Source organism: Candoia aspera, chromosome 6 (genome assembly GCF_035149785.1).
Source record: "Candoia aspera isolate rCanAsp1 chromosome 6, rCanAsp1.hap2, whole genome shotgun sequence".
NCBI classification, from domain to species: domain Eukaryota; kingdom Metazoa; phylum Chordata; class Lepidosauria; order Squamata; family Boidae; genus Candoia; species Candoia aspera.
The window spans coordinates 99834641-99861189 of record NC_086158.1 but is presented as its reverse complement, the minus strand read 5'-3'; the positions used below and the strand labels follow the sequence as shown (position 1 = coordinate 99861189).

The following is a 26549-nucleotide window of genomic DNA, read 5'->3' as shown; positions in this document are numbered from 1 at the left end:
TTCCTGTTGCCTTTTCCACTTCCCTCTTTGTAAACATTTTTTATTATCCATTATTATGTGGCTCATTCCTATTTTCCCCCTCCTGTTTAGCCATTGCTCGTTACCTGTCCCATTCTAATTCACACGAACGATTGTATTTGCTTTTTTTTGTAATATTACCACGTTTACTGACCAATTTTCTTCTCTGGTCTCTCTGTTTTTCAACCATTTTTGTTGATTTTTACGTTTTATATCTATATATCTACATATTATTTTGGTTTAACGATTTAAGAAACAGTTGAACGGAGTGCTGCAGCTGCAAGATCCCTGCCCACCACCTACTCCTACAAGCCATTCTTGTCCGCAAGACCGTTTCAGTCCTGGGCAGCGGCGCCTGCGTCTGTGCCGGGACAAAGCAAATCTGGCTTCACCTCCCTGTCAAGTTCTTCTTCTAACACTCCAACAGCTTCCCCATTAAAGTCAATCTGGTCGGTTTCCTCTGCTTCGCCAATCAAATCCGCGTTAGGAGCCTCCACTACATCTTCAGTTAAATCTGTTAGTGACGTAGCTTCTCCGATTAGGTCATTTTGGACCATCTCCTCGCCAATGAAAGCCGCGGTCTCGCAGCCTCCCTATAATATCCAAGTCTCTCCCGGTTCCTTTGCCAGAGCCGCTGCCGTAACGGACGCCGCTAGCTCAAAGGGGCTGGTGTCGGCTTCTGGGTCCCCTGCTCGGACATCTCCTGTGACGACAGCTGGGTCTCTCTTAGAGAGGTCATCCATTACCATGACGCCGCCAGCCTCTCCCAAATCTAACCTTAACGTGTATTCTTCAAGCCTGCCATTTAAGTCCATCATCACATCAGCATCTCCTCTTTTACCTTCACCCTTAAAGTCGGTGGTGTCTCCTGTTAAATTGGCAGTTGATGCCGTTTCACCCTCTAAAGTCACGATGGCTTCATCCCTCCCATCCCCTGTGAAACACACGGCTGGACACGCAGAGGCAGCCCTGGTGAACGGCTCCGTCTCGCCTTTGAAATACCCCTCCCCTGTCAGCGTAATCGGTGGCTCCAAGGCCACCGCTGCGTTTCAAGACAAGATGGTGGCCACAGCCGGTTCAGCAAGCTGTGCTGTCAAAGCAGCCGCTGACACAGTGGAGAAAATGTTGCCTGTGACTCCTGCAAAGCCATTTTCTCCCCTCAGGTCGCACGTGTCTTCGGCTCCATCCGCCTTTCAGTCAATAAGAGCGCCTTCCGCAGGGGTCCTCTGTACGCCTCTTGGGTCAGTCTCGGCAACTACCTCGTCAGTCACCTCGTCAACCATCACGGTGCCAGTATATTCTGTAGTCAATGTTTTGTCTGAACCAGCACTAAAGAAGCTCCCTGAGACACCTTCCCTGGTCAAGTCAGCAGCTGCCTTGCTCTCGCCTCTTAAAACATTGACTAGAGAGACATGCCCCCCACCTCCCTTTAGCCGAACCTCATCTCCTGCCAAATCATCTTTGTTTTTAGCACCCTCTGCTCTTAAGTTGTCCACGCCATCTTCTTTATCTTCTAGTCAGGAGATACTAAAAGATGTGGCCGAGATGAAAGAGGACCTAATGAGAATGACAGCCATATTGCAGACAGATGTAATGGAGGAGAAGGCGTTCCAGCCAGAACTCGCCAAAGAGGGTAGAATAGATGATGAAGAACCTTTTAAAATTGTTGAGAAAGTGAAAGAGGACTTAGTAAAAGTTAGCGAGATACTGAAAAAAGATGTCTGTGTAGAAACTAAAGCGTCAGTCAAACTGTCCCAGAACGATAAAGGACGCTCCTCTGAGGAAGAATGGGTAGAGTTCAGTGCAGGTGAGATTGATGAAGCAAGACGGCAAGGCATGATCATCCCTCCTTTATCGATCCCGGAAAAGGTGCAAATCAAAGCAAAGGCGGTATCTGAAAAGGATTACAACTTGACCAAAGTGATTGATTACTTAACGAATGACATTGGCAGTAGTTCACTGGCAAGTCTGAAGTACAAGTTTGAGGACGGGAGAAGGGAAAGTGAAGAGAGGCAAAAAAGGGTTTTGAAGCCAGCCATGGCACTACAAGAACATAAACTTAAGATGCCTCCAGCCTCTGTGAGGCCTTCTACTTCTGAAAAGGAATTGTGCAAACTTGCAGATTCCCTTTTTGGAACCGATACCATTTTGGAGTCTCCAGATGACTTTTCCCAGCACGACCAAGACAAAAGTCCTTTATCTGACAGTGGCTTCGAGACGAGGAGCGAGAAGACCCCTTCGGCCCCACAGAGTGCGGAAAGCACAGGGCCAAAGCCCCTTTTCCACGACGTCCCCATCCCTCCCGTCATCACGGAGACGAGGACAGAGGTGGTCCACGTTATCCGCAGCTATGAACCTTCCTCGGGAGAGGGTTCTGAGCCCCCTGCGGAAGAGCCACCGTCCCCCCAGGTGGGGGGCACTTTCACGGAGCTGCAGCCCCGGCCCAACGCGGGATCCATCAAGGAGAAGGTGAACGCGTTCCAAGGGAAGGCCAGCAGCGAAGATGAGGACCACAAGTGCGCCCTGGGTAAAGGGGTCCGTGTGAAAGAAGAAACCCACATAACGACCACCACCAGGATGGTCTACCACAAACCTCCCTGCACCGAGAGCTCTTCAGAAAGACTGGAGGAAACCATGTCAGTTCACGACATCATGAAAGCGTTTCAGTCAGGACGAGACCCTTCCAAGGAGTTGGCAGGTCTGTTTGAACATAAGTCTTCAGTTACACCAGATGCTAGCAAACCCACTGAAATCTCACCCCAGCCTACAGAGAAGGACAGCAAAATGAAACCCAAACTGGAGCGTATAATAGAGGTCCATATCGAAAAAGGTAATCAGGCTGAACCTACTGAAGTCATTATTAGAGAGACAAAAAAGCATCCCGAGAAAGAAATGTATGTATATCAGAAAGACTTGCCTCAAGGTGATTTGGAAAAGCAGGACGCCCTTCCTTGTTCAGGTGAACAAGGTCAGCAAGAAGAAGAAGAACTTACAGCTGAAGAGTCGCTTCCTTCTTACGTGGAATCTTCTAGAGTAAATACTCCCGTCTCCCAGGAAGAAGACAGTCGCCCTAGTTCTGCCCAACTTATGTCTGATGACTCGTACAAAACCCTGAAGCTCTTGAGTCAACATTCAGTAGAGTACCATGATGATGAGTTGTCAGAACTAAGAGGGGAATCGTACAGGTTTGCCGAGAAAATGCTTCTCTCAGAAAAGCTAGATGTGTCTTACTCTGATACCGAGGAGTCAGTTACTGACCATGTCCCCCCCCTTAGCTCAGACTTGCAGGGACCTGATAAACGATGCAGAGAGAAAGTAGCCACAGCACCCCCCCAAGACCTCCTCACCAAAATCTCTAAGGAGATATCAGAAAATGGTGTGGGTAAAGTGTCAAAAGATGATCCTTATGATAAAGTGACAGTGTTGCATTATTCCGGAGATGTTAGTAGCCCAAAGCATGCCATGTGGATGCGCTTTGCAGAGAACAGATTAGACAGAGGTAGAGAAAAGTTGATGTATGAAGACAGGGTGGACAGGACAGTTAAGGAGGCTGAAGAAAAGTTGACTGAAGTATCGCAGTTCTTCCGGGACAAAACAGAGAAACTGAATGATGAGCTGCAATCTCCAGAGAAAAAGCAGAAGAGAAACGGGAGGGAGGCTGGTGTTGGCCTTAGTTCGGCCAGCAGCAGTCCAGAGAAGGTGACTGATTCTGAGTCACAAAGTGACTGGACAGGAGGAAGAGGTGGCGGCTATGCCCAGGATGGGAGGCGCTGGCCAAAAACAGAAGAGAGGAAGGCAGCCAGTTTGCCCAGCAGCCCAGAGAGGCAGGTTCTCTCTCAGCCAGGCGAGGACTCAAAGGAACCCAAGGGAGTGGCTCAGAAGAGCAAAATCCCAGAGGCTTTGCCAACAGGGTTCCAGCTGAGGCAATCCAAGCTCAGCTCCATTAGGCTGAAATTTGAACAGAGCCTGGGCTCCAGAAACAAGGAGATGCTTCAAGAGGAGAAAAGGCTGGATGTGCCATCTAAAATCCCAGTGAAAAGGCTGCAGGACAGCAAGCTCCCAGTCTATCAGTTTTACTCCCGAGAGAAACAGGCAAAAGAGGTAGATGGCATGGATGGGAATTTAGCGTTCCAGAAGGAAACCCCTGCTGGCTCCTTACAAGAGGGCCCCAAGGGCAAAGGCAGGGTTTCTGAAGAGGCCTCTCCTGCAAAGGTACCAAGAGCCAAGGACGAAGTACCAAACAAGTACCAAGCACCTGCTTTTGCAGAGCAGAAGGTGAAGTGCCTGGCCCACAGTGCCAGTGCAGCACCTGCCCCAGCCAAGGGGCATTGGGACAAGAAGATCTACAGGACGTGGGAAAGCCCTGGGACCTCCCCCCATCAGGCACAGAAAGAGAAGCTTTCCCACGTCCTTGTTCAGGATGTAGTCAAGGAAAGTCAGGTGGACCCTCTTGAGGCTAAAGAGATGGCCAGATCTGGTGAGCTGATTACGGTGACGGAATACGAGCAGAAAGTGTCTGCAGATGGATCAGGTTCTAAGGAGGTGAAGGAACTGGCTGTAAAGTCTCCCTCCAAAAAGGTGCTTTATAGGGAACACCTGGTCAGAGGAGGGGAATACCCCAGCGAAGTCAGGGACAGGATGTCAGAGAAAAAGTTGCCCCTGGCTGCTCCCCACATTCCAGAGAGGGCTTCAGAAGAGAGAGGGACATTGACAGGTGGCGTTCTTGAGGAACAGCCCCAAACCGCAGGATGTGAACTCTCAACCAGAGTGCCCCACATCAGAAGGGACAGGGAAAAGGGGGAGGGACAGCTGGGCGCCGCAGAGCGTGAGAGAAGCAAGGGTGCAGGGAACAGTCCGGCCAGCCTCAGGCAACTCGGCTGCTTCAAACTGAGTCCTCCTAAGGAGGAGGCAGAATCCTCTCCCAGCAGATCGCCTGATCCCTTAGAAGCTAGCCCAGGAAGACCGTCTCCCTCAAAGCATTTTGACCTGGTGAAACCGTCCCCTTTAGCAGGAGAGGAGGGAGCAAAGGAGATAAAAACATTGCCTGTCTATGTCAGTTTTGTTCAGGTAGGGAGGCAGTATGAGAGTGAGGTGCAGCAAGGGACCGTGAAGAAAATTGTGAGTCAGGAAAGTAAGACAGTGCAAGAGACACGGGGGGCATTTTACACCGCTAGGCAGCAGAAGCAGCTTCCTTCCCCACAAGGGAGTCCGGAGGACGACACCTTGGAGCAGGTGTCCTTTATGGACAGTTCTGGGAAGAGCCCCTTAACCCCAGAGACGCCCAGCTCAGAGGAGGTGAGCTACGAGTTTACCTCCAAGACGCCCGATTCGCTCATCGCTTATATACCCGGCAAACCAAGCCCAATCCCCGAGGTGTCAGAGGAGTCGGAGGAGGAGGCTGAAGCCAGGTCTGCCTCTGTGAAGCAGGCCTCCACCGATTCACCCCGGCCGGAACAAGGGCTGCCCCATAACCTGGACAGAGAAACTAACCACAGGCCGAAGGGAAACAGGGTGGCCTACATCGAATTCCCACCACCTCCTCCACTGGATGCAGATCAGCCGGAGCCGGAAAAGCAGCGCCCCTCCTCTGAGAGCGACATGGAGATGACCGAGGTCGATCTGCAGGATGAGCTTGAGAAACGCCAGCTGGCAGAACCCGTCATCCGAGTTCAGCCTCCTTCTCCTGTGCCACCAGCAGAAGACCTAAGCAGCTCCAGCGATGACGAGTCCTTGTATCAGCCCGCTCCGATTAAGAGATACACATTTAAATTGAGCGATACTGAAGATGACCAGAAGGGCACCTCCATGCACAAGGCGCCTGGAATGAAGGAGATCAGAGAGCCTAATGAATTTGACTCGGGCCTCGACCCACCCCAGAACGAAGTCGCGCCAAATGGGAACAACGACCAGTCGGTCACCGAGTGCTCGATAGCGACCACGGCGGAATTCTCCCACGACACAGATGCCACTGAAATCGACTCTCTCGATGGGTATGATCTGCAAGATGAGGATGATGGGTTGGCCGAGAGCGATTCTAAGCACGCGTGTCCAGCAGTAGAAGCTAAAAAAGATCTGTGGGTTACGGAAGGCATCTTGAAACAAACTGATCGGAGTTTTAGCCAAAGTAAGCTGGAAATTATCGAGGAGGAGGAAAAACTTGGCACCGAAGAAAGGAAGCCCTTATCAAAATGTCCAGCAGCTGAGAAAAGTGCTGATAAAGGCGAACAAAAGTCGGGGGCCCAGTTTTTCACCTTGGAAGGCCGACACCCTGACAGGACCGTGTTTCCTGATACGTATTTCAGTTACAAAGTAGATGAAGAGTTTGCCACCCCATTTAAAACCATAGCAACCAAGAGCCTGGATTTTGACCCTTGGTCCAGTAGCCGCGGAGATGATGAAGTCTTCGAGTCCAAGACCCGGGACGACGACACCAAGCCCTTTGGCCTTGCCGTGGAAGACCGATCTCCTGCGACGACCCCGGACACGACGCCTGCCAGGACGCCAACGGATGAAAGCACTCCAACTAGTGAGCCAAACCCCTTCCCGTTTCATGAAGGGAAGATGTTTGAGATGACTCGCAGTGGCGCAATTGACATGAGCAAGAGGGATTTTGTTGAAGAAAGACTCCAATTTTTTCAGATTGGTGAGCATACTTCTGAAGGGAAGTCAGGGGCCAAGGGGGAAGGGGATAAAAATAAAGTCACTGCCATCACACAGCCACAGTCAGGGGACAAAACAGTAGAGAAAACCATAGAGAGAGACGTAGAGACTTCAACAGCTGAAGCTAAGCCTGTCCTCCAGGCCAGTGGAGATGGCACGGAAACAACGCCTGGCTGTAGCTCGCTGGAGAGATCCTCTGTTGCGGTTCACGCTTCTAAAGTCGATCCCAAATTGCGCACGCCCATTAAAATGGGGATTTCGGCTTCCACCATGACGCTGAAGAAAGACGTCTCTGGGGAAATGGCAGATGAGCTAGAGGCAATGACTCCAGGGATTCAGGGGTTGGGCTGCGAAGCGGTAGAGGAGGTCACAAGCCCTGCTGGGCTTAACCAGTCGAGCAGTAGGGAAGCAGAAAAGCATGATTTTCAGAAAGATAATTTTAATAACAACAACAATTTGGACCCATGCTCCATGCCTACCAATCACCTTCCTTGTACCGTAGTGCTAAACAAACCTTTCGAGTCCAAGTGTCCCACCCAGAAAGGCAATCCAATGGCAGACCCTCCAGGAAACGGCCCCGGTGCCACCCAAGGACACCCTGAGCAGAAAACGCCCAGGGAGCGGCAGGCGTCCTCTGAGCCAGCCGGGAACAGAGCTCGGTCCCGGCTCCCTGTAAAGGCCAGAGGAGCTGTGCAGCGCAGCCCTGGCCAGACCGGCGGGGGCAGCCGGGTCAGGCAGGCGAGTAGCGTTGACCCAAGAAGACCGGGCAGCTCTTCTCCCCCTGTAGAGGGCAGGTCTCAGATCCCCGTGAGAAGCACGCGGAGGCGTGACTTGGCCGTAGCTAGGGAGGTGCCGGCAGCTCAGAGCCCAGGGCAGACAGAAAGAGGCACAGCCAGAGCTCTTCCTTCTCAGTTACCGTTAAAGGTAAGGTCTCCCACCGCAGCAGCAGCCGCAGCAGCCGCAGCAGCCACAGCGACCACCGCCGTTAAAGCCAAGCAAAGTCAGCTCAGGGAGGTACGTAAACGTTCTGTTGAATATTTTGAGGGGATTAGCGGCGAGGCTTTAAAGCTTGTCGACCGACTATCTGACGAACAGAAAAAAACGCCACCAGAAGTGTCTGAGGAGGAGGAGGAGGAGGAGGAAGAAGATAGCACATCAAGAAGCACCTCCCTGTCCGAAGCCACTCAAGTTTTCCAGCCTTCCGTTACAGCGAAGCCCGCTAGAGCTATGAGAACAGAGGCAGCGCCTTTAAAATCAAAGATTGAAAAGCCCAACAGTGAGAGGAGGAGGAGGAGGAGGAGTAAGAGGAGGACTGGTGAGAATGGAGGGAGTCAGGTTTCTGGGGCCCTTGGGGCTCACCTCGCGGAGACCGAGCCTAGTTTGTAACTCTTCCAACTTGCTGATCCTAGTGCATGACCTGTTGTGGTTGCCTGTGAAGTGACTTCCTCTAGCTCTCATTCTGTCATCGTCATCTCTGTGTTTGTCTCTTACGCTCTTCTTCCTTCCCGTGTGTGAAGCCTGTCGGTAGATAGCTAGGGATGCATGCCGAAGACTTCCACGCAAGCCCTCAGGCTGCAGGAGGTTTTGCTCTGTGGCAGCAAAACTGGCCTTTGGTCGAAAGAACTGTTGTTGTTCTTTAGCTCCTGGTGGGCTATTTTTGTTCCCTCCACCAGGACTGAAGTCATTTGGGACAACTTAGTAGATAGACTGTTGGCATGTCTGGTTCCATTTACACAATTTGCATCATGTAGATGAACACTAGCCTTCGAAAGGGGCAGGTTTCAGATCTGTGAATTTGCATATTCAAAACAAAACAAAACAAAACAGGGCATTCCATCCTTGTAGTAATTGGGCCAAAAGCACCTGTTAGAATAGCACAGCGTGTTACACTTACATTAGTCAGCACTAAGCACCCTTTCATGTTACCCTTTTAATAGAAGAATTGTAAATCACAGGTCCACAGAGCCCATGCGAACGGACAGATATAAGGATGGCGATTGTGGCTGATCACCTGGGACTTAGCTGGACAGGTAAGAGTTTGTAATATGATGATGCCCTAGAAACTAGCAACCCCCCGTTAGGCCCACCTTCTTCTGCCTCCTCGGATGTGTGTGTGTGTCCATACGTTGGAGGGGCACAGGACAAGCTTATTCCTCACAGGTCAATCCTGCTCTGCCCTTCAGCTGGAGAGATTTAAAAAAATGGAAAAGGGTGAGGTCCTTGGAGATTACAGTATCTTCAGATAATAGAATTGGGAAGAAAAGCTGAAGAAAAACATCCTTCAATACCATTATTGGTCTTAAAGTCTGTCCAATTGAGCTGATGCTTCCATTGATGCATCCATGTCACTTCTGGGGCAGCGGTATCGGAGAGGTTTGCTTTTACCTTTTCCCAGGTGATGTTTTGACATCCCAGTCCTGCCTACAGCCCTGGGATTCCCTGGGAGGCGCCCATCCATGTACTACCCAGGTTGAGACCAGCCTAGGCCAGCTAGGGGTGGCCACAGCCGGGACCCTGTTTGTATTACATGAAGTATTCCTGTATGGCACCAGCGACTGCTCCCTTGCTCCGGAGCCGCCTGCGTAGCGGGTCACTACAACAGCCAGGCAAGCCACGAAGCCAGATTCTTATTTGTTGCTTCCTGCCGGATGTTGGGGACCCACCAGTTGGGTGTGTATCTCCGATATGAAAGGGGGAGGGTTGACCATTGTATTTGTTAATCCCACGTGACTTGAATCATTTCCCCCTCATTCTGGCCACAGCAGATGCTCTTCCAAGCCTGGTCCTCCAGAGCAGTGCTTGGAGAAAGAGGGGCAGGATTGGTGATGGCAGGAGAACCCTGAGGTTCTGGCCTTGGAATTGGATTTGGAGACTTGGAACCCAAGCCACAAAGTTGTATGTTTTGAGGTTGTCAAGGGCTGCCTCCCTGCCTGGAATGTTATTTCAGTCCAGACTAAGCCTAACAAAATCAAAAGAACCTAGAATGGAGGGAAGACCCATAACTTTCTTGCCCTCTCTCCTTGCAAGCAGTGAGTCTGCAACTCAAGACCATTCCAGAGAGTGGCTCTCATTCTTCTCTGTCTACATCCTTTGACCTTTGAGGCCTGTTGGGAAACTTAGGCTGAACATTCTGAAAAAAGTCTGGTTGTATCTTTCGATGTCAGAAATGCATTTGATTTTTAAATGGACAGTTCAAATAAAAAATAAGTAATTAATTCTCTTCCCTCTTTCTCACACTGTAGAACTGGCAAGAGAGCTGAATTTTTCTGTTGATGAAATCAATCAGATTCGAGTGGAAAACCCAAATTCTTTAATTGCTCAGAGCTTCATGTTGTTAAAGAAATGGGTTACCAGAGATGGAAAAAATGCTACAAGTAAGTTTAAGGTTTGTGTAGAAGCGTGTACATCCTGAAGTTCATATAAAAATAGTGCAGTTACTTGATAGCTGACAGGCTCAGTGGTAGGTGTGAATGAACCATCACAGATCCAATGCTCGGTGGACAGAGTGATTGCCAGTTGTCACTGCTGATGGATGTCTGCATTAGATGATCTCCAAGGTTTCTTCAAACCTTTTTATTTTATTAGTATTATTTTTAAATGCCTTTATTAATTTATTGGCTGCCCTATACATTGAATAATAAATAAGAAGGGTGCAGAGAATATTTCCTGTTGTCCAGCTATTGTATTTCCATATAATAGGTCTATATGGTTCAAAAGCATACTGTATGGATGACCAGAAATATTAAACCCTGTCTCAGAGTCATATTAATATGGTACAGTACATGTAATTACTTCCTTCACACTGTGGTAACTGTAGGGCATTGCAAAAACATATGTTTTAAGAAAGCGTTATTCCCACTGCATCTCTAATAACACAGTTTACTCATTCCTTTTCTATACAAATGCAGTAGGCTCCCATAAGCCCCAAACAGAATATTGTTTACATTATGTTATTCTATAACCTTAATGATACACTCTCCAATTAAATCGCTGCATGCATTCAGCAGTGAATTGTTAGGTCCAGAATAATCAAACTAGGCTATTGAATTATTTTCAACAGTACAAAGCAAATCAAAACAACAACACCCTACTATTCTTGCTAATTTTACATAAACCTCATAATGAGATCACAAACAGGAAACGGCGATAGTATATCTGCAGTCCTTTCTTTTAGTATTTATGAAATAACAGCAGTACCTGTGTTTACACAGAATGTCTTACCCTACGGTCATCTTCCAACCCATCTCTCTCCCCTGTTCTTGTCAGCAAGTTGTGGTATTGTGGGTTTGTGTGTTTTTGAGTCAGTGTTGACCCCTGGTGGCTGCCTGGACAAGTCCCTGCAGTTTTCTTGGCAAGATTTTGGAAGTGGTTTGCCATTGCCTTCTTCCTAGGGCTGAGAGAGAGTGACTGGCTTTGTGCCTAAGGCAGGACTAGAACTCATAATCTCCTGGTTTCTGGCCTGTTGCCTTAACCACTACACCAAACTGCCTCTCTGGTATTGTGTTGGTGATGTAAAATGCAGCATATCTTCCCACTTGGCCTCTGTAGTTTCTTGATAACAGTTATTAGCAATCAATTATCAACCGTCTCTATTGACAAGGCATTCCTTTTCCCAAAGATTCTTGGATTTGTTATTCAGTTAGAGGGGACATTCTTTTGAAATATGGACTAATCCAGATAATAAAAGCTGTCCCCAGTAAAAGTTTTTAAATTCCAACCTATGGTTGGAGTTGTAGGAAGAAATTATCTTCCTAGAAAGATGCTCCATACTAAATAAGAGCTTTAGTTGGTCTCCCTGATCTTAGGGTGCAGCCTTCCTCCTCCTGTATGGGAAGCATACGTTCTACCATCAAACGAAAAAGCTTTTTCTGAACTTTTCCTGTAGCTGTGGGTAGCTGCCAAGTATCCTTTATCCATTTGCCTCATCATCTAATCACCATGCATGTATATTATCTCAGGGAGACACAGAGTTGTAGAGTATAAGTTGCCATTACATGCTGTTAGGAGTGTTTGATTTATGCAGCGATGTGCATTCACTGATTAAAAGACATGGCAGGTTTTGGTAAACAACCCATTCACAATCTTCAGGGCACTGCAACTCACGTGGTCCCCTATCTGATATAAAATGCATGTCCTTCATCTGCAATTGATGCCTTCTCTTTGGTTTATAGACCTCTAAACTTCCTATGTGATCGATGAAACCGCAGGTCATGTTCCCAAACAGTTGTAAGTTACACACAAGAATTTTAATGTATTTTGTCCTTTCTCCCACAGCTGATGCCTTAACTTCTGTATTGACAAAAATCAATCGGATTGACATTGTAACTTTGTTGGAAGGACCAATATTTGATTATGGAAACATATCAGGCACCAGAAGTTTTGCAGATGAAAATAACGTTTTCCACGATTCTGTTGATGGTAACTGAGTTTGTTTTATTTTATGTATTTTTTTTCCAAGTGAGTAACAAAAATATACTTTAATCTAACAACACGGGACTTTGAGATTTTCTGTTCACCTCAAATGTGTACTTAGTTACCAAGATACAACTTAGGGTATGACTGAATGAGCAGAGGCCCTGTTAACTTGTTTGAATTAACAGAGTTGCCAATGACTTCAATGAGCCACTGAGGTGTGATTGCAAACTTTTCGATTGCTTTCTAAAATTCCCCTAAGTGGGCAATGAAACTCAAACATTCCAATCAAACATGCCCAAGTTTTCCTGAGATTTTTAACCTATGTTTTGCATTCTAACATGGAGGTGCAATCATGAACAAGTTATAGCAATTATTTCTGGCTTTTGACATGTTGCTGAAATACTGTACTATGCTGACCTGAACATGCAAGATGAGCATGTATGCATGTGTATACTTGCATATGCATATGTACAAGAATACCTGTTCTGTTTTGCTGCCTCCTGGGAGCATTTTCTGGCTCAGTGCAAGGCATAAAACATTACCCATCTCTGAGCAGCAGTCTTGGCCCCTGAATCACTGCAATGCAGAAATACAGTTCTGTGGACATTTTAAGAAATTCCTTCTTGAAATGTGGCTTGTGCTATTTAATCATGAAATGAGTATCTTTCCTATAAAAAGAATGTGCTTCTCTTGTTTTGCATTCTGTCCTTCCTCTTCTCCAAGCATCTCTCAAGTTCCTTGTCCTCACCAAGACCAGACTACATCTTAACGTGCTCTCAGCGGATTCAGAAAACCAACTGACCATTAATGCATGTAGCTTCCAGATACCACATCTGAACGCTGAAACCCTTTTTTCCCATTTTCTCAAATTGGTTAGCCTTATATTTACATGTGGGAATATGCTGTACCATTCACTTGCCATTTCATTTCTACGCTGAGACTCAGCACTAGGACAGGCATGGTCAGTTGTCAGGCTCCTGGAATGACCCCGTTCACTGGCCGTTGTCCTGAGCCCTGGGAAGTGTTTTCCAACAAGCAGATAGTGCCGCAATAGATGGTCAGGTTTTGAAACAAGTGCGCAGTCTTGTGGTGAACATGAGGAGGTCATTCACTGCTCCTCTTAGAAGGATGTGTGACACCCATCTCTGGCCATTCCAGAACTTCACAAGCTAGAAGTACGTTAATGGTTGGAGAATAATGTTCCAGCCACGTTTTGGAGTTCATCTTGACCGAAGTTGGTATGGGCAGAATCTGGCTGGCAGGTCTCCCCTCTGGCCATTCCTGTTCTAGAGAATAATGGCTGCTTTGTGCTCATGATTCTCCTTTTCTTTTCTTTATTTGATCAGTGTCTCTGATTGTACCCATGTCTCCAAGATCACCAAGCAATCCTCACTCATCACAGTGCTCTCACCTCTACAGTTACACTGTTCCTGGAATTTATGCATAGATTCTCTCCCCTTCCCCACCCGTCGTTTGTGTTTTCTGTCCTGTCGTAGATAACAAGTTACCGTTTTCTGTCCTTGTTGAGATTTATTTCCATTTTTTTACATCAACTCTATTCTCACAGTGCACTGACTAAATTGAAGTATATAGCACAGTGATGATTATGCATGGCAGGTAGGTCAATATTAAAAGGATATGCCGATAATAAAAATGAAGCCAATTTTAAAATACTTGTAAGATACTTGCCTGTTTTGCAGGCAGTAACTTTATTCTTAACCATCGTTAAGCTATAATAAAAGCAGAAATGATTTGTTCTGCCACAAATCGTCATTATTTATATACCTAATTATTGAACAACAATTGAGGTTCTGTCCAGCTGATTGAGAAGAGAAAATTCTTCAGTTGTGAAATCACTAAAATATCTGCAAGTGGACATCAGCTGTAGGTGTACTGTGCTAGCAGTTTTGCTGACTTCAGTTTTGTTGCACTCTTTAAAGAATTCATTGTTCCATTCCTAATTAAATTGCTCTTACTGTTTCATATAGTTCTCATATTTTAAGTAATCAGCCATTCTGAATGCTTGATTTTATGTTACTCCATTCTTCATTGCAACTAGTCCAAATGTGCTGTCTTCCTTAGGTTATCCCACCTTTCAAATGGAACTGGAAACTCCCCCTGGGTTGTGCTTCGTGCCACCCAGCCATTTCCATCAAGATGATTTGGCTAGTGATTTCTCTAGTATAGAGTCACCCCTTAAAACTCCCAGTAGACTGAGTGATGTGTTAGCAACTTCACAGGGAAACCTAGAGGAGACAGCTGCAGGACCTCCCATGGTCACTGAAGAAGACACTTCACTGGAAGATGGCAAGTATGATAACTCAGTGCCTAGAGAAGGAACCTCTAAAGATGCAGGCCAGAGCCCACTGGAAGAAATACATCTCCAGGATTACCCTCGCTATCTCGGTAGCTATGCTGGAATGCAAGCACCAGCTGAAGAGATTAGTCGGACCTTAGTGAGGACTGAACGCCACAAGAGAGAGATGTCTGGTACTGATGAGGAGATGACAGAAGAAAAGCTTAAATCTCTGTTTGAAGATATTTGCCTCGAAGAAGTAGTTGAGTCTGGGGAAATGACGGAAGAAAAAATCTTGTCTATACTTAACTATGTGCAGCAGGCCGAACAGGAAATGTCTTCAATTTCAGGTTGGCAGAATGAGGCCTCTAGGGTCAAGGTGGACCCAACATCTCCAGGACGCAGAATAAGTGGTGAGCTGCTGAATCGACTAGATGACAGGTATGGAGGGCTAAGGCCGATCCAGCTAAGTCTCAGACCAACAATTCTTCTGGTTTTCAAATATTATAGGGTTTTTTTAAAATTTGTCTTAATTTTTTTCCTGCTAGATGGAAATATATAAACACGACACTTAAAAAGCAGGGATCAATAGCTTATTTATTTAGTTAACCATATTTTATAGACCAACTGATGTTCTCAAGACATATATGTATGCTGTGATATTTAGGACAGGGAAATCAAAACCAGGAATTTAAAATAGCTCAAATGACTCCCAAAAGGGAAAGAGACTGGTCCAACTGGGCTTTGGGGAGGGCATTCCAGAGATCCAGAGCCAGCACCAAGGGTCCCTGTTCCTTGTGGATATGCCTACAACATCTGGAGATTTTATCAGGATCTTGTTGGCTGTTCCCATCACCCTGGGAATATGGTGAGAGAACTGTATGAACTGTAGGTTGTTTCCCATGAGAATCAAGGATCAAGCCCCTCAGCTCACCCACTGTGTGTCAACATCCATGGCCAGGAAGGAAGCAGGGGAAACATTCCTTCATACAGAACTTGTGTGCTTCCTTGGCTGGCCATTATGGAACAGAGAAGCCAGGTCAGACTTAATCTTGCTCAGGTCCAGATTTATTTCTTAAGAGGAGCACAGTGATTCTTCAGGACAGGGTTTCTCAACCTTGGCCACTTTAAGATGTGTGGATTTCATCTCCCAGAATTCCTCAGCCAGCCTTGCTGGCTGGAGAATTCTAGGAGTTGAAGTCCACACATCTTTAAGTGGCCAAGGTTGAGAAACCCTGCTTCAAGACTATTGGCTGGATACATCTCCTGGTATATCTGGAACGATTCTGACTTCCAGAGCCACAATGTGTAGATAATTACTTGCCTATAGCTGCAGTCGGCTTTTTGTTCATACCTGTGCATTTATTTCTTGATAAGTCATAAATGTAAGCCTGTTGTTGAATGCCTGTGGAGAGGTGATGTGATGATTCCATCCCTTATTTCTTGGGTTGGCTCTTTCTCTCTCGTAGCCCTGATCAATGCAGAGATTCTATTACCTCATATTTCAAAGGGGAAGCAGGAAAACTGGAAACGAACGGGAGCTCCTCTGAATCTACATTAGAAGCAAAGGCCAAGTCTTTTGTCCAGGACTCTGTGAACAATCTAGGAAAGCAGGGCGACAAGGAAACTGTGAAACCAAAAATGCAAAGCTCTCTCCGAACTGAGCAGCAAACAATCTCATTAACATCCCACCAGAAATCCTTGCAAGAGGCAAACAAGCCAGCAGTTGATACACCTAAAACCTCTGTGCCTGTTAGCATGAAAAAGACAAGCTGGAGTATTTCTGACAGCAGCAAGCCAAGATCAAAAGCTCAGGAAGATGATGGAATAGCAGCCGTGTCGGAACAAAAGGTATAAATGCCATGAACTTAATTGGCTTGGGGAGGAGGGGGACAGGCCACCGTTCCCAACCCACTGTTTCCTATTCTGCAGCTACCCCTCTCTTGGTCTCTCAAGGTCAGCATACACGTTGCTGCGCCCCAGGGCCCATGTTGCCATGCTGGACTCAAGGGTGAAGAGCATCAGGTTTTCATTTTGCAGCCCCCCCACCCCCACTTCCCACCCACTCACCAAACTCTCCAAGAATCTTGATTAAAGCCAAGCTCTTGATGTGAGTGTAGGAGCACCTGTAAATGAGATGCTCATACCTAATGCAAAACTAGGGAGACACACATGAAATAAAACCACACAAGGGGCAGGAAATACATGTGAGATGCACCAGCCTGCCAAATGCCATCAAATCCTAGCTTAGCTCGTTCTGGTATTGCAGAAATCCCTGGAAAATGCTTCAGTTGAGTAGCATGTTGACATTACTTGCAACTTTAGGGTGGATTCTCTATGTAAACAGCACATTTTTCAGGCCTAAAAGCAATTCTTTCCCATTACAAGAATATGTATTGTTGAATGGGAAAATACATGTAAAGGTGGATGGTGGAGCTAAAACATGATGGACTTTTTTTCCTTGTGTGGCCGCAGAGTTAAGCAAAATTCTTAGCTTGGCTCAAATTTGAAACTGCTTTTTGAAGTAGTGTTTCAAATCCTGTTCAACAACAACATTTATTGTACCACTAATCTTGGTTGGGACTAGAAAGAGAAGGGGGTGTTGGGCATATACAACCTTGAGAATAGCTTTGGTTTTGCAAAGCATAGTTGTTGATATAAGATGAAAATATGCTTGAGGCCAGTAAGGGGGAATGGGGGAATGTGTACTGGGCAGGAAGAATGCATGCGCACCCCGGTCCCTCCCTGCGCCTAAAACCGCTTGCAGAGGGAAGAGGTTATAGCTGTGCCAAGCCTGTGCAAATCTGTTCTGTGCTTTAGATGCTATCAAGGCAACATGGCCGCATGCCCCACATTTAGGAATATGACCCTCAGGAGCAAGAGGACCCACATTCCCAGTATGGTAGTTCAGGGAGTGAACCTAAATTTGGGAATAACCATTTTCCCTCTGTTCTTGCTCAGATTCATTTTTGTCTTTTAAACGAGTGGGTAAAATGTACTAAAAACTGCATTTATCAGGAGTTTAGTGAGAGTGGCAGTGAATGTGAGGTTCAGAGTGATTCAAGTTCAGATGAAGAACAGAGGATCGTTACGAGGGTCTATCGCCGGCGTTTCGTTCTGAAGGTACGGTGTGACTGTGGTGCCACTGGCACGGAGTGCATGTGGGTTGCAGTGCTGATACCATGGCTCATGTTAGACTCTTTCTTCTGGTGTGAGAGGTGTTCTCCCTTGCACAACCCACAGACCTGCTTGGAGAAACTACCAAATTGCACCATGGGTTGTTCCTCATAATCCCATCCTGTGCTGCATGGTTGCATCTCCTTATATGCATGACTCTAAATGCGCTGGAATGCAGTTGAATACACTAAATCAGATCAAGAGCAGCTTAATAACCAGGAGCTGCTGCAGCTGGAAAGACAAATCAGGCCTCTGTCTTAGAGAACAGAACATACGGAGGGAGAGCACAGGGAAGGAGTTCTGTGTGCACCAGTCCAGCTGTCTGGAAGGCCCCAGGCTTGTCTGCTGCTTTGAAAATCAGAGGCACATGTCGCACAGCCAGTGTTGAAGAAAGATTCCTGCTCATGTTTGTCCATGGAGCAACTGATGCCCTCTCGCCCCTCATCTTAAGTGGCAAAACGTCCTGAACCAGTCCTGTAGCTTGGCCAACTGCAGTCCCAAAACAAATACGTTAATTTGGCTTCCCTTCCTCATAACTTCCTTCTGATGTCTTCCTCAAGCACGTGTAAATTACTACTGCTCAGCTGAACAGTAAAGAATAGCTGGGAGTATTGCGGGGGGAGTGTTGGGGGCTGTCACAGCAGCACCTTCAGACAAGTGATCTAGGTAGTCAAAACCATGTTCTAAAAAGAGAAATAGGACATCTTCCATTTCTGTGCCGCTCTGGACCTGCTTGGCCATTGCTCCTGATCCAGTCTGAGTGGAATCCCAGGGACTTCCTAATTTTCTTAAGGCTCTTTGTGAAAGTGGTTCTGAGGAAGCCGACCTCTTTGGTGTAGGTTGGAGCCCTGATGTGCTTTTGTGCTGCTGCTGCTGCTGTGATGGTGATGATTGGGATTCAGTTTATATCCCATCTTGTATAAGCACTCAGAGTGGCTCACAATCCTAATACGAAATACAAAACCCAGAAAGAAAATGAAAACCAAGGCAATTAAAGCCAGTTAAATGGTTAGTGAAAGTGACAAGTTATTTCCCAAATACTTGCTGCTGAAACGTGAAGGCACACAGGATCTTGGGCGTGGGAGGATCATCCAGTTCGGGACCTTCCAGAACAGGGTTCCTCAACCTTGGCAACTCTAAGCTGTGCGGACTTCAACTCCCAGAATTCCCCAGCCAGCAAAGCTTAAGAGTTGCCAAGGTCGAGGAACCCTGTTTCAGAGAACAGCAGCAATTCCTGAACTAATACTGGGCTCTGCAATAGGACAACCCTCTTTAGATTTACAGAATCCCTGACATGCCTCCTCCCCGAAATCCTGATATCACTATGTCAACTTCCGTATGCATCTGACCTTAAATTTTCAAGCTGTAATGAGTCAGTCCCACAAACTACTTGCACAACCTTTACGGAACCTTCTCTGATGTACATTCAAAACAAGATTTTGTCAGCCTTCAGTCAGTCTGTATTGCTGTTGCTTTCCAAAGAGAGGATGGAGCTATAGATCCATTAGCACAAGAAACGTGTTTCCGTGTTTTTTCGGTACATCCATATTTGCCTTCAGTTTTTTTAAAAAGGAAGGGCCCTAGACCTAGAACATATGACCGCACACAGAACGATGACTCCCTACTTTGGGACAGATCGTTGTTCCCTGGCTTGATGTACAATCTCAGCCAGTGGCATAGCTGGATCATAGCCGTGCTGAACCGCAGCCCTTGAGGAACAAGAAGGCGACAGGCAGCACTTGCTGATGGCTAAGCCCTCACCTGAGTCCACTGGCTCTCTTCGAACGGCAGACTGGGGCAACTGAATGACCCTTGTGCCACAGCAGCATTCATTCGGGGATGATCCAGACAACCCGGCAGTGGCCGTTTTCAGACCTATAGCTCCCAGTGGACCCTACACACACCACCAGTGGCTCTCCTGACAGGAGAGGTTGACCCTTCTTCCTGCCCGCAGCAGCCACCCATAAATGGCCTTGGACGATGTAAGGAAGTCAGCGTGATCCACAGGGTCAGAGCCATGAATAACGTGTCATAAGACCCTCTCGAAGTGCTGTTCCTAACAAGACAGTCTCGCCTGGCATGGCTTTTATGGCTTGGAGTGGTGTTAAAAAGCAGCAGTGGGAGCCAAGCGGGTAGGGCTAATCCTGTGATCCTGTCATGTTCTCTACCAGGGTGAGGAAGCAAAAAACATTCCAGGTGAATCTGTTACGCGAGAGCAGTTTACCGATGAAGAAGGCAATACCGTCACCCGAAAAGTAATTCTCTTTTGCAGATTCATCCCTCTCCCTCTTTTTCATGTCCTAAGTATGGATTCCTTTTACACCACCTTTGCCCTTCCAGGCCCGGGCAGAAAACGTATCGACTTTGTTTCTCCTATGTTATCTCTCGCAGGTTACCCGGAAAGTGTTGAGACGTATTGTTGTCCCACGCGTGAAAAAAACGATCAGGGTAATGAAAGGGTTGCGTGGGGTGCAATGGCTCCTCCTGGCTCAAAATGCGGTTGAGCGGCTGGTGGCTTGCAGACTGACCTCCGGCGAAACCCTCAAAGCAAAACGCTTGTGCTTTCAGGGTGCATATGAAGTGAAAGGATAAAATCTTAGGCGCATCTGTGTTGGCTGGCAACTACTTTTTCCCCCTGTGGCTTCAGAGAGTTATCTACCTGCTGTTTTGGCTGGCGAGGCTTTACTAGCAAAACCATTAATAACACAATTTCAGACTATTCCCTGTGAGCACTTTGTTCTTCCCGTCTTCTGCCTCCTGGTCAGTTTCCTCTACAAAAGGAAGACAGGATGCAGAGTGTTTTGGGGCAAAACTTACTAGAATGAGGTCCCCAGTAGATACCGTAGAAGGTGCACAAGAACAGCATTGCAAGTGACCAAAAGCACAGGCATGAAACTGATTGGTTATATGCCATCGGGTTGTTTTCAGCTCCCAGCGACCGCATAGGTAGGTTTTCTCCATGGTGATCTATCCCTGACCTTTTGTTTGAAGTCCAAATGGATAACAGGTCCATATACTGTTTTCCTTTCTCATGGGGTATTCTTATTATTCCTCCGGATTTATCATTCCTCAGATTCAGGTGGCAACCCAATTTTCTAACAGCCTGGGCAGAAAGATAAAATTTTAATAAAAGAAAGCACTCAATCTTGCTAGGCATCTGTCTTCTAAGTAACTAATGATGTATAAATGGAGACAGGAGACCCAGATCCTCACCTGGATGTTGTGTTTGAGAAACTGTGGGATGAACGAGCCTGTGACTTAACAACCAAAAGCGATTGCTCATCCTGAAAAGGAAATGCCATTGTTGCTACTTCCCTTCCCTCTTGTGATGGGGAACACAGGTGGAACATTTTTTCCTCCAGAAAAGTCCATCAAATTATTAAATTGGCTGCAGAGTTTGGCCTCTGGCACCAGCAGTGAGTTAGGAGAGGGCCATGGGCCATCGAGGCCATGGAGAACAGAAGGCAGGTCCTGGGGATGCTTGGTGGCTGTGGATGCAGGGTTCAGATGCTCTTCAGAGAGATGCGTACCTGACTATGCATTCATTGACCGTAGCAGGGGTGGTGGTGTGTGTGCGCGCGCTGTGGATGTGGGCGTAGGTGAGAGAACACATCTGCCTGCCAGACGTCTTCTGGGATCTCCACCCTTCTCTGTCACCTCCTGCTCTTGAACGGGAGGATTCCTACACCTGGAATCTGGATGGGGCAGAACAGGAAAAGCTCTTTCCCCAGGAATCAGCTCCAGTCTTTCTCCAGGGTTACCAGGCCCAAGCTGTTTTGGAGTTTGCAGGGGTGACTTGTCAACCTAACACTGGAATGATGATGATGATGATGATGATGAAAAGGGGTGTTGGCTTTAATTAGGGAGTAATGGGAGGATGTGAAAAAGGCCGGTTGCCTCAGGTTACGTGAGGTGAAGGCTTGCATACATTTGCAAGAAAACTAGCAATCACTAACCCAACAGAGGAGGAGGTAGAAGAAGAGAATGTTTTCTTAGAAGAGGAGACGCAGCACTGAATCTGAACGGTCCGTCCCAGGTCTAAACCCTCCCTACCAACTCAATCTCATTGCTCCTCCTTCTCTGAGGGCTTTGGGGATGTTTGGGCCGGAATCCCAGGCCGGTTCAGAAATCTCCCAATAAAGCCCTTGCTTCTCCGAGCAGCCCCGGCCACGGCTCGGTGGGGCCTCCCACTTCCTCCCTCCCCAGCTCTTCCCTCCCCCTCGGGGGACCTGACAGCAGCTTTGGCCACAGGAGACCTGCGTGTGGACAGTGGGCCAGCAGGCTTCAGTCACCCTCGAAGCTCCTGTCCCAGATCGATCATCCGTGGGGATACTCTTTAGCCCAATGCAGCAAAACCTCAGCTGAATGGATGATTGGGCGGGGGGGAAGAGATGAAAATTTGTATCATGGGCGTAATTTATTTTGTGTCACTATTGCGGCGGAAATAATGGATTTTGCCCAAAAGAAAAAAATGCCCATTGCATTTGTGGTCTGCTGAATAGAGGTCTGGAGAATCCAGGTTTTGACAGAATCGTTAAACTGTTATTTTCAAGCAGAAAAATATTGGGGGGGCTTTCAGAATGCTTAATGAGGATATGGTTTGCTCTGGTGCATATCCCCCTTCCCTTTCCCCAGTCCTGTCTCTCACAACTAATCTGCTTAATTTAAAGCTCAGCTTTTTTTTAAATCGGTGGGTGTTGGCTTGCAAAGGATCTGCTAACTTGGGGTCACCCTTCATGGGAGATCGGTAAACTGGGTGGAAGAACAGTGGAATACCCAGAATTCGGTGTGATGTTCAGGGTACTCATTTTGGATGATGACCCCCGTGCCATGCTAGCGCCTGGGTCAGCACACACGTCATCTTGTGCAGCTACTGGCTGTATTGGATGCTCGCGTTTTGCAACTCGGCAGACGACAGCCATCTGTGTGATGTGGTAGATTTTACGGCTTGATACTTACCCCTATCGCGTGGAGTCAATGTGACAAAAACATCAGCTTGATATCTGAAGGCGTCTCCTTTTTTTAAAGCAGGGAGAAGGATGTAAGGTGAAGATGAAAAAGGAAGCCCGGCATGCAGAGAAGACGACCTATTCATAACAGCCAAACAGTGAACGGTCAGTTGGATACGTAACTCTTTTATTCTTACTACTCCGAGCAATTACTGAACCTTTATGAAGTGGTATGAGACTTGGGATGTATTTTCTTGGCATGCCTTCCTTCCATGCTTAGCAAGAGAGGGTTTCTGCGGTTCCTTTCCTGAAAATGGGCTGATGGGGCTGCCTCCACCCAGCGAGAGGGGGGCCTTCTGGGAACAGTGGGGCCGAAGGTCCGAGAAGTGCCATGCAGCCCAAGGGGAAGTAAATCTCTCTAAAAAGAACAGCTGGAGACAACTGAACGTTTTCTGGGGATGTTAGAGTGACAACCACAGCAGTGGCTGTCCTCTTAAGTGCCAATTCTGCAGATCACCTGCATGAACCAAAGTTATCAGAACGCTGGATTTTCTCTGGGTCCGCTGGTTTTGTCTTCATGCAAGAAAATCTTGTCCTACACCAACTTTGTTTTGTTGTAACTCTTAAGTGGTACTTTCTTGGAGATCAGCTCTGATGGAATCATTGGAATGCTTTAAGAGATACTAGATTCCCATCCCATCCTTAGGTTGTCCAGCCCAAGGCAGCGTACGTGATGCCCCTTCCGCCTGTGTTCCCCATCACAAAAGCCTCGTGAGGTGGGCGGGGCTGAGGCCCAAAGTCACCCAGCTGGCCTTCGTGCCTAAGGAAGGACTGGAGCCATGGTGGTTCTACTTCAGAGGAAAGGGGGATTGGATTGTTGATAAAACCCTGATTTCTGTACTGACATGGCAGTGAAATATTTGCATCTTAGTATCTGTATCTGCTGCCAGAGGAAAAGCTCAGGAACAGCGCCAGTAAAAAGGCTGGATATACTGTAAAAACAGGCAAATGTGCATTCTCCAAGAACTGCCGAGAGCTCGGCACTCCGGTTCCATGGGATAAGCCTGCGCTCCAGCAACTCTCACATTACGATAATGTGTGTAGCCTTGTGAAGGAGCTCAACGTACGAGCACCGAATAGTTTTCCTCAAACGTCTGCCAGACTGTTGTGTCAAGACTTGCAAAGGCAGCTGCAAGTGATAATTCGCATTAGCACTGGCTAGAAAACAGTGTTTGACAACAGTACTTTATGTCACTTTTACATTTATTTTATTTATTATCCAGTTTTTAGGTTGCCCAACTCTGGGCGGCTTCACAAAATTGAAAACAGAATAAAACTACGTAACATAAAAAAAAGCAGTCGCCCCAAAGGAGCAATTAAGAAATAACCCCCCACATCCCCCAAAACCTAGAGGGGCCCACCAGGCACCCTAATCCATGGCTGGAGGGAGTAACCATGGTTTTAGGGCTTCCCTGAAGATGGGGAGGTGGGGGACCAACCAGGCACTGCAACAGAGAAGGCCCGTGTCTTGGGTCCCACTAGGTGACGTGGCTTAATCGATGGGACCTGAACCAAGCCCACGGTGCCTGATCATACAGATCCGATGGGAGACAGACGGCCCTTCAGACAGCTAGGCGCTGCGCCATTTACCATGAGAGAATATCCACCTACTGCTAGTCTGATTGGATATAAGTTATGCTTTGTAACCTATAAAACCAGGTAACTTCTAATTTGGAAGGTTTTGTTCCAATCTCTTATGTTCAGCTCACTGAATTGGGAAGCATCTTCCTGAACAGGTGGCTAAAACCAAGGTTGTAAAGATGGGGTAGATCCGCGCCAGAATCTTGGAAAGCTGGATTTACGTCTTCTTCTGAATATGCTTCAGTTTTGTTCTAATACGCTAGTTGGGAGTGGTAAGCCTTGCACTTCAAGGACCAGTCCTCTTGGCCGTGGATATGTAACCCTGCTGGTGGCAGTGGGAAGATGGCAGCTTACACGCCATAACTCGGGGGTTGCAAAAGTCTGTAGGAAGCAGAAAGCACGGCCCAACCTGGCAGTGGACTAGATCGATGTGCCGACACCGCAGGGGCCGTGGGGCGGGCCTTCCGTCTTAGGGGACAGGCGCAGAGTAATTATGTACGGTTGGAATGCTCAGTGCTATCCACGTGAATGTTTCTGATACCCGTATTCTCTTTCTCTCTCCTCCCCACCCTCTTCCACTTGACCCAAGACTGTGTGCTTTTACTGCCAGTATTCTAGAGAGAAACTCAAGGAAGAATAAAACCAACAGGAATTATCAAGTCACGGACAAAAGTGTGTGTGTGCGCGCGCGTCTGTGTGTTTGCTGCTTCCACACATTAACCGCATGGTTTTTATGTGAAGAACACAACAAAAACAAATTTAATTTAGCATGAGCCAGTTCTACAAGAGCATGGAAATCCACTTTTGTTCACACCATTGGAGAGGATGCAGTGGGAGCAGATACTACGGATGCCCAGGGTGCTCCTACGGGGCAGCTTCACTGAAGCAGCGCAAGGCCATCGTGAAACCAAGGAATTCCTGTTGCAACAGCAAATTAAAATGACACTGGAAAATGGTTCAAGCTATAGAAAGACACTAAAAATTATTAAAATCCACAACAGTTCGCCTTATTTTTCTCAGACCCAAACTGTCAGGGTACTAAGATACACCTGTTTTCGTTTTTTTTTTTTTTTAAAAGACTAACATTGCTTGTTTCATTGTAAATAACACTGTGTAAATTCTAAGGAGAAGCAGAGGATCCAGGCTGATCAGGCGCTGTCTCTCAGTTCACAAACTGAATAGTGCATTTGCACTGAACAGAAATCAGTCTCTCGGAGGGCCGCTACACCTGCCGAGGCATTCTGGGTGTATCTTCACAGATTCTTGTATATTTAGCAATTATAATGTTTGTATATGCAAAAATGCTAGCTTGATTTTAAAAAAATCTTTAAAATCTGCTGCAAATTTAATGATTCCTTAGACAGGGAATTCGGTAGTTCTGTGAAACAAAAGATTCTCTCTCCAGAGTACTAATATTTTGATGCATGCGTTCCACCTTATTTTGATGAACTCTTTTCCAGTTTTGCAAATATTAGATTGGGACACGACAGACGAGGTCCTGGGGTGCCCTTCATCGAGCCCAGCGGCTAAGGGGCGCCTCCTCATTTCAGCTGCAGTGGGTGGGGAGTCGCAGCCCGGACTGGGCGGCCGTTAGAGAGTGTAACCTCTAAACACAAAGCCCTTCATCTAATATTTGTTGTTGTTGCCAATTTTTTCAGTGGAAATGACCTAAAACTTACAGAAACCATAACGTATACCGTAGTTGCTTTCTGGGAGGGGGTGCTATCTGTCCTGCTTTCCACTGGGGGAGACGCTTTGCAGCTTTTAGAAGCGGGTGGGTGTTCCTGGGAGCACCGGTTGGGGATATTTAAGGAAAAAAAGTTGGGGGAGAGGAATGAAGGGAGAGAATTTCTTAGCTAACAGAGTGGCAGCACGCTGTAAAAATATTACTATATTGTGTCCTGGCTCTAAGATGTAGAATCTTTAAGGAAGCCAATCGTGTAATCATCCTAGCAGATTAATATTAGGTTGTTAAGGCTGCTGTGTTTTAAAGGGCATTTTTATTTGGGTTTTTGGTGAAATACTTTTAATTTGTTAATTATCTTCATATGAAAACAGGACTCGTTGATAATAGCTCTAATTACATATGTATGAAAAAACCCACCAACACTGGATGATCTAGTTGATAATTTAAGCATAAAATAAATTGTGTTAACGCACTTCAGTTACTTGGAGGTTACAGCGTGCTTTGTGCCCGGTGCGAATGGTCTGGGCAGGCTCTGCCTCCCCGTTTCTCCCTTAGGGTCATGAGTTCCTCCGGGCCTCCTTCGGCTTGCCTTTGGGGGTCTTCTGGCCCCACCTGTCCCCTCAGCTCCTGCGCTGTTCCTTCCTCTGCCTCCCACTTCGTTTCTTCACCTTTCGTCCGGGTCTGAGCTTTGCCGAAACCAGATTTT

At 47.0% G+C, this 26549-nt stretch overlaps 1 protein-coding gene across 2 annotated transcripts in view; it reads left to right on the top strand.

Moving 5' to 3' along the window:
• The window catches only part of ANK3 (ankyrin 3), a 182533-nt gene extending 156213 nt beyond the window's left edge, over window positions 1-26320 (top strand). The window contains exons 37-47 of one of the 2 annotated variants that reach the window (XM_063307756.1): window positions 278-6661; window positions 8634-8708; window positions 9921-10052; window positions 11953-12096; window positions 14740-14830; window positions 15859-16240; window positions 17408-17512; window positions 19738-19821; window positions 19958-20014; window positions 22595-22680; window positions 24746-26320. In XM_063307756.1, coding sequence (XP_063163826.1) covers window positions 278-6661; window positions 8634-8708; window positions 9921-10052; window positions 11953-12096; window positions 14740-14830; window positions 15859-16240; window positions 17408-17512; window positions 19738-19821; window positions 19958-20014; window positions 22595-22663 — 7523 coding nt within the window. In that variant the 3' untranslated portion in view covers window positions 22664-22680; window positions 24746-26320. Of the gene's footprint in view, window positions 1-277; window positions 6662-8633; window positions 8709-9920; window positions 10053-11952; window positions 12097-14175; window positions 14831-15858; window positions 16241-17407; window positions 17513-19737; window positions 19822-19957; window positions 20015-22594; window positions 22681-24745 lie in introns of both variants that reach the window. The other variant, XM_063307757.1, reaches the window with a different exon arrangement.
• Window positions 26321-26549: the final 229 nt, after the last annotated feature.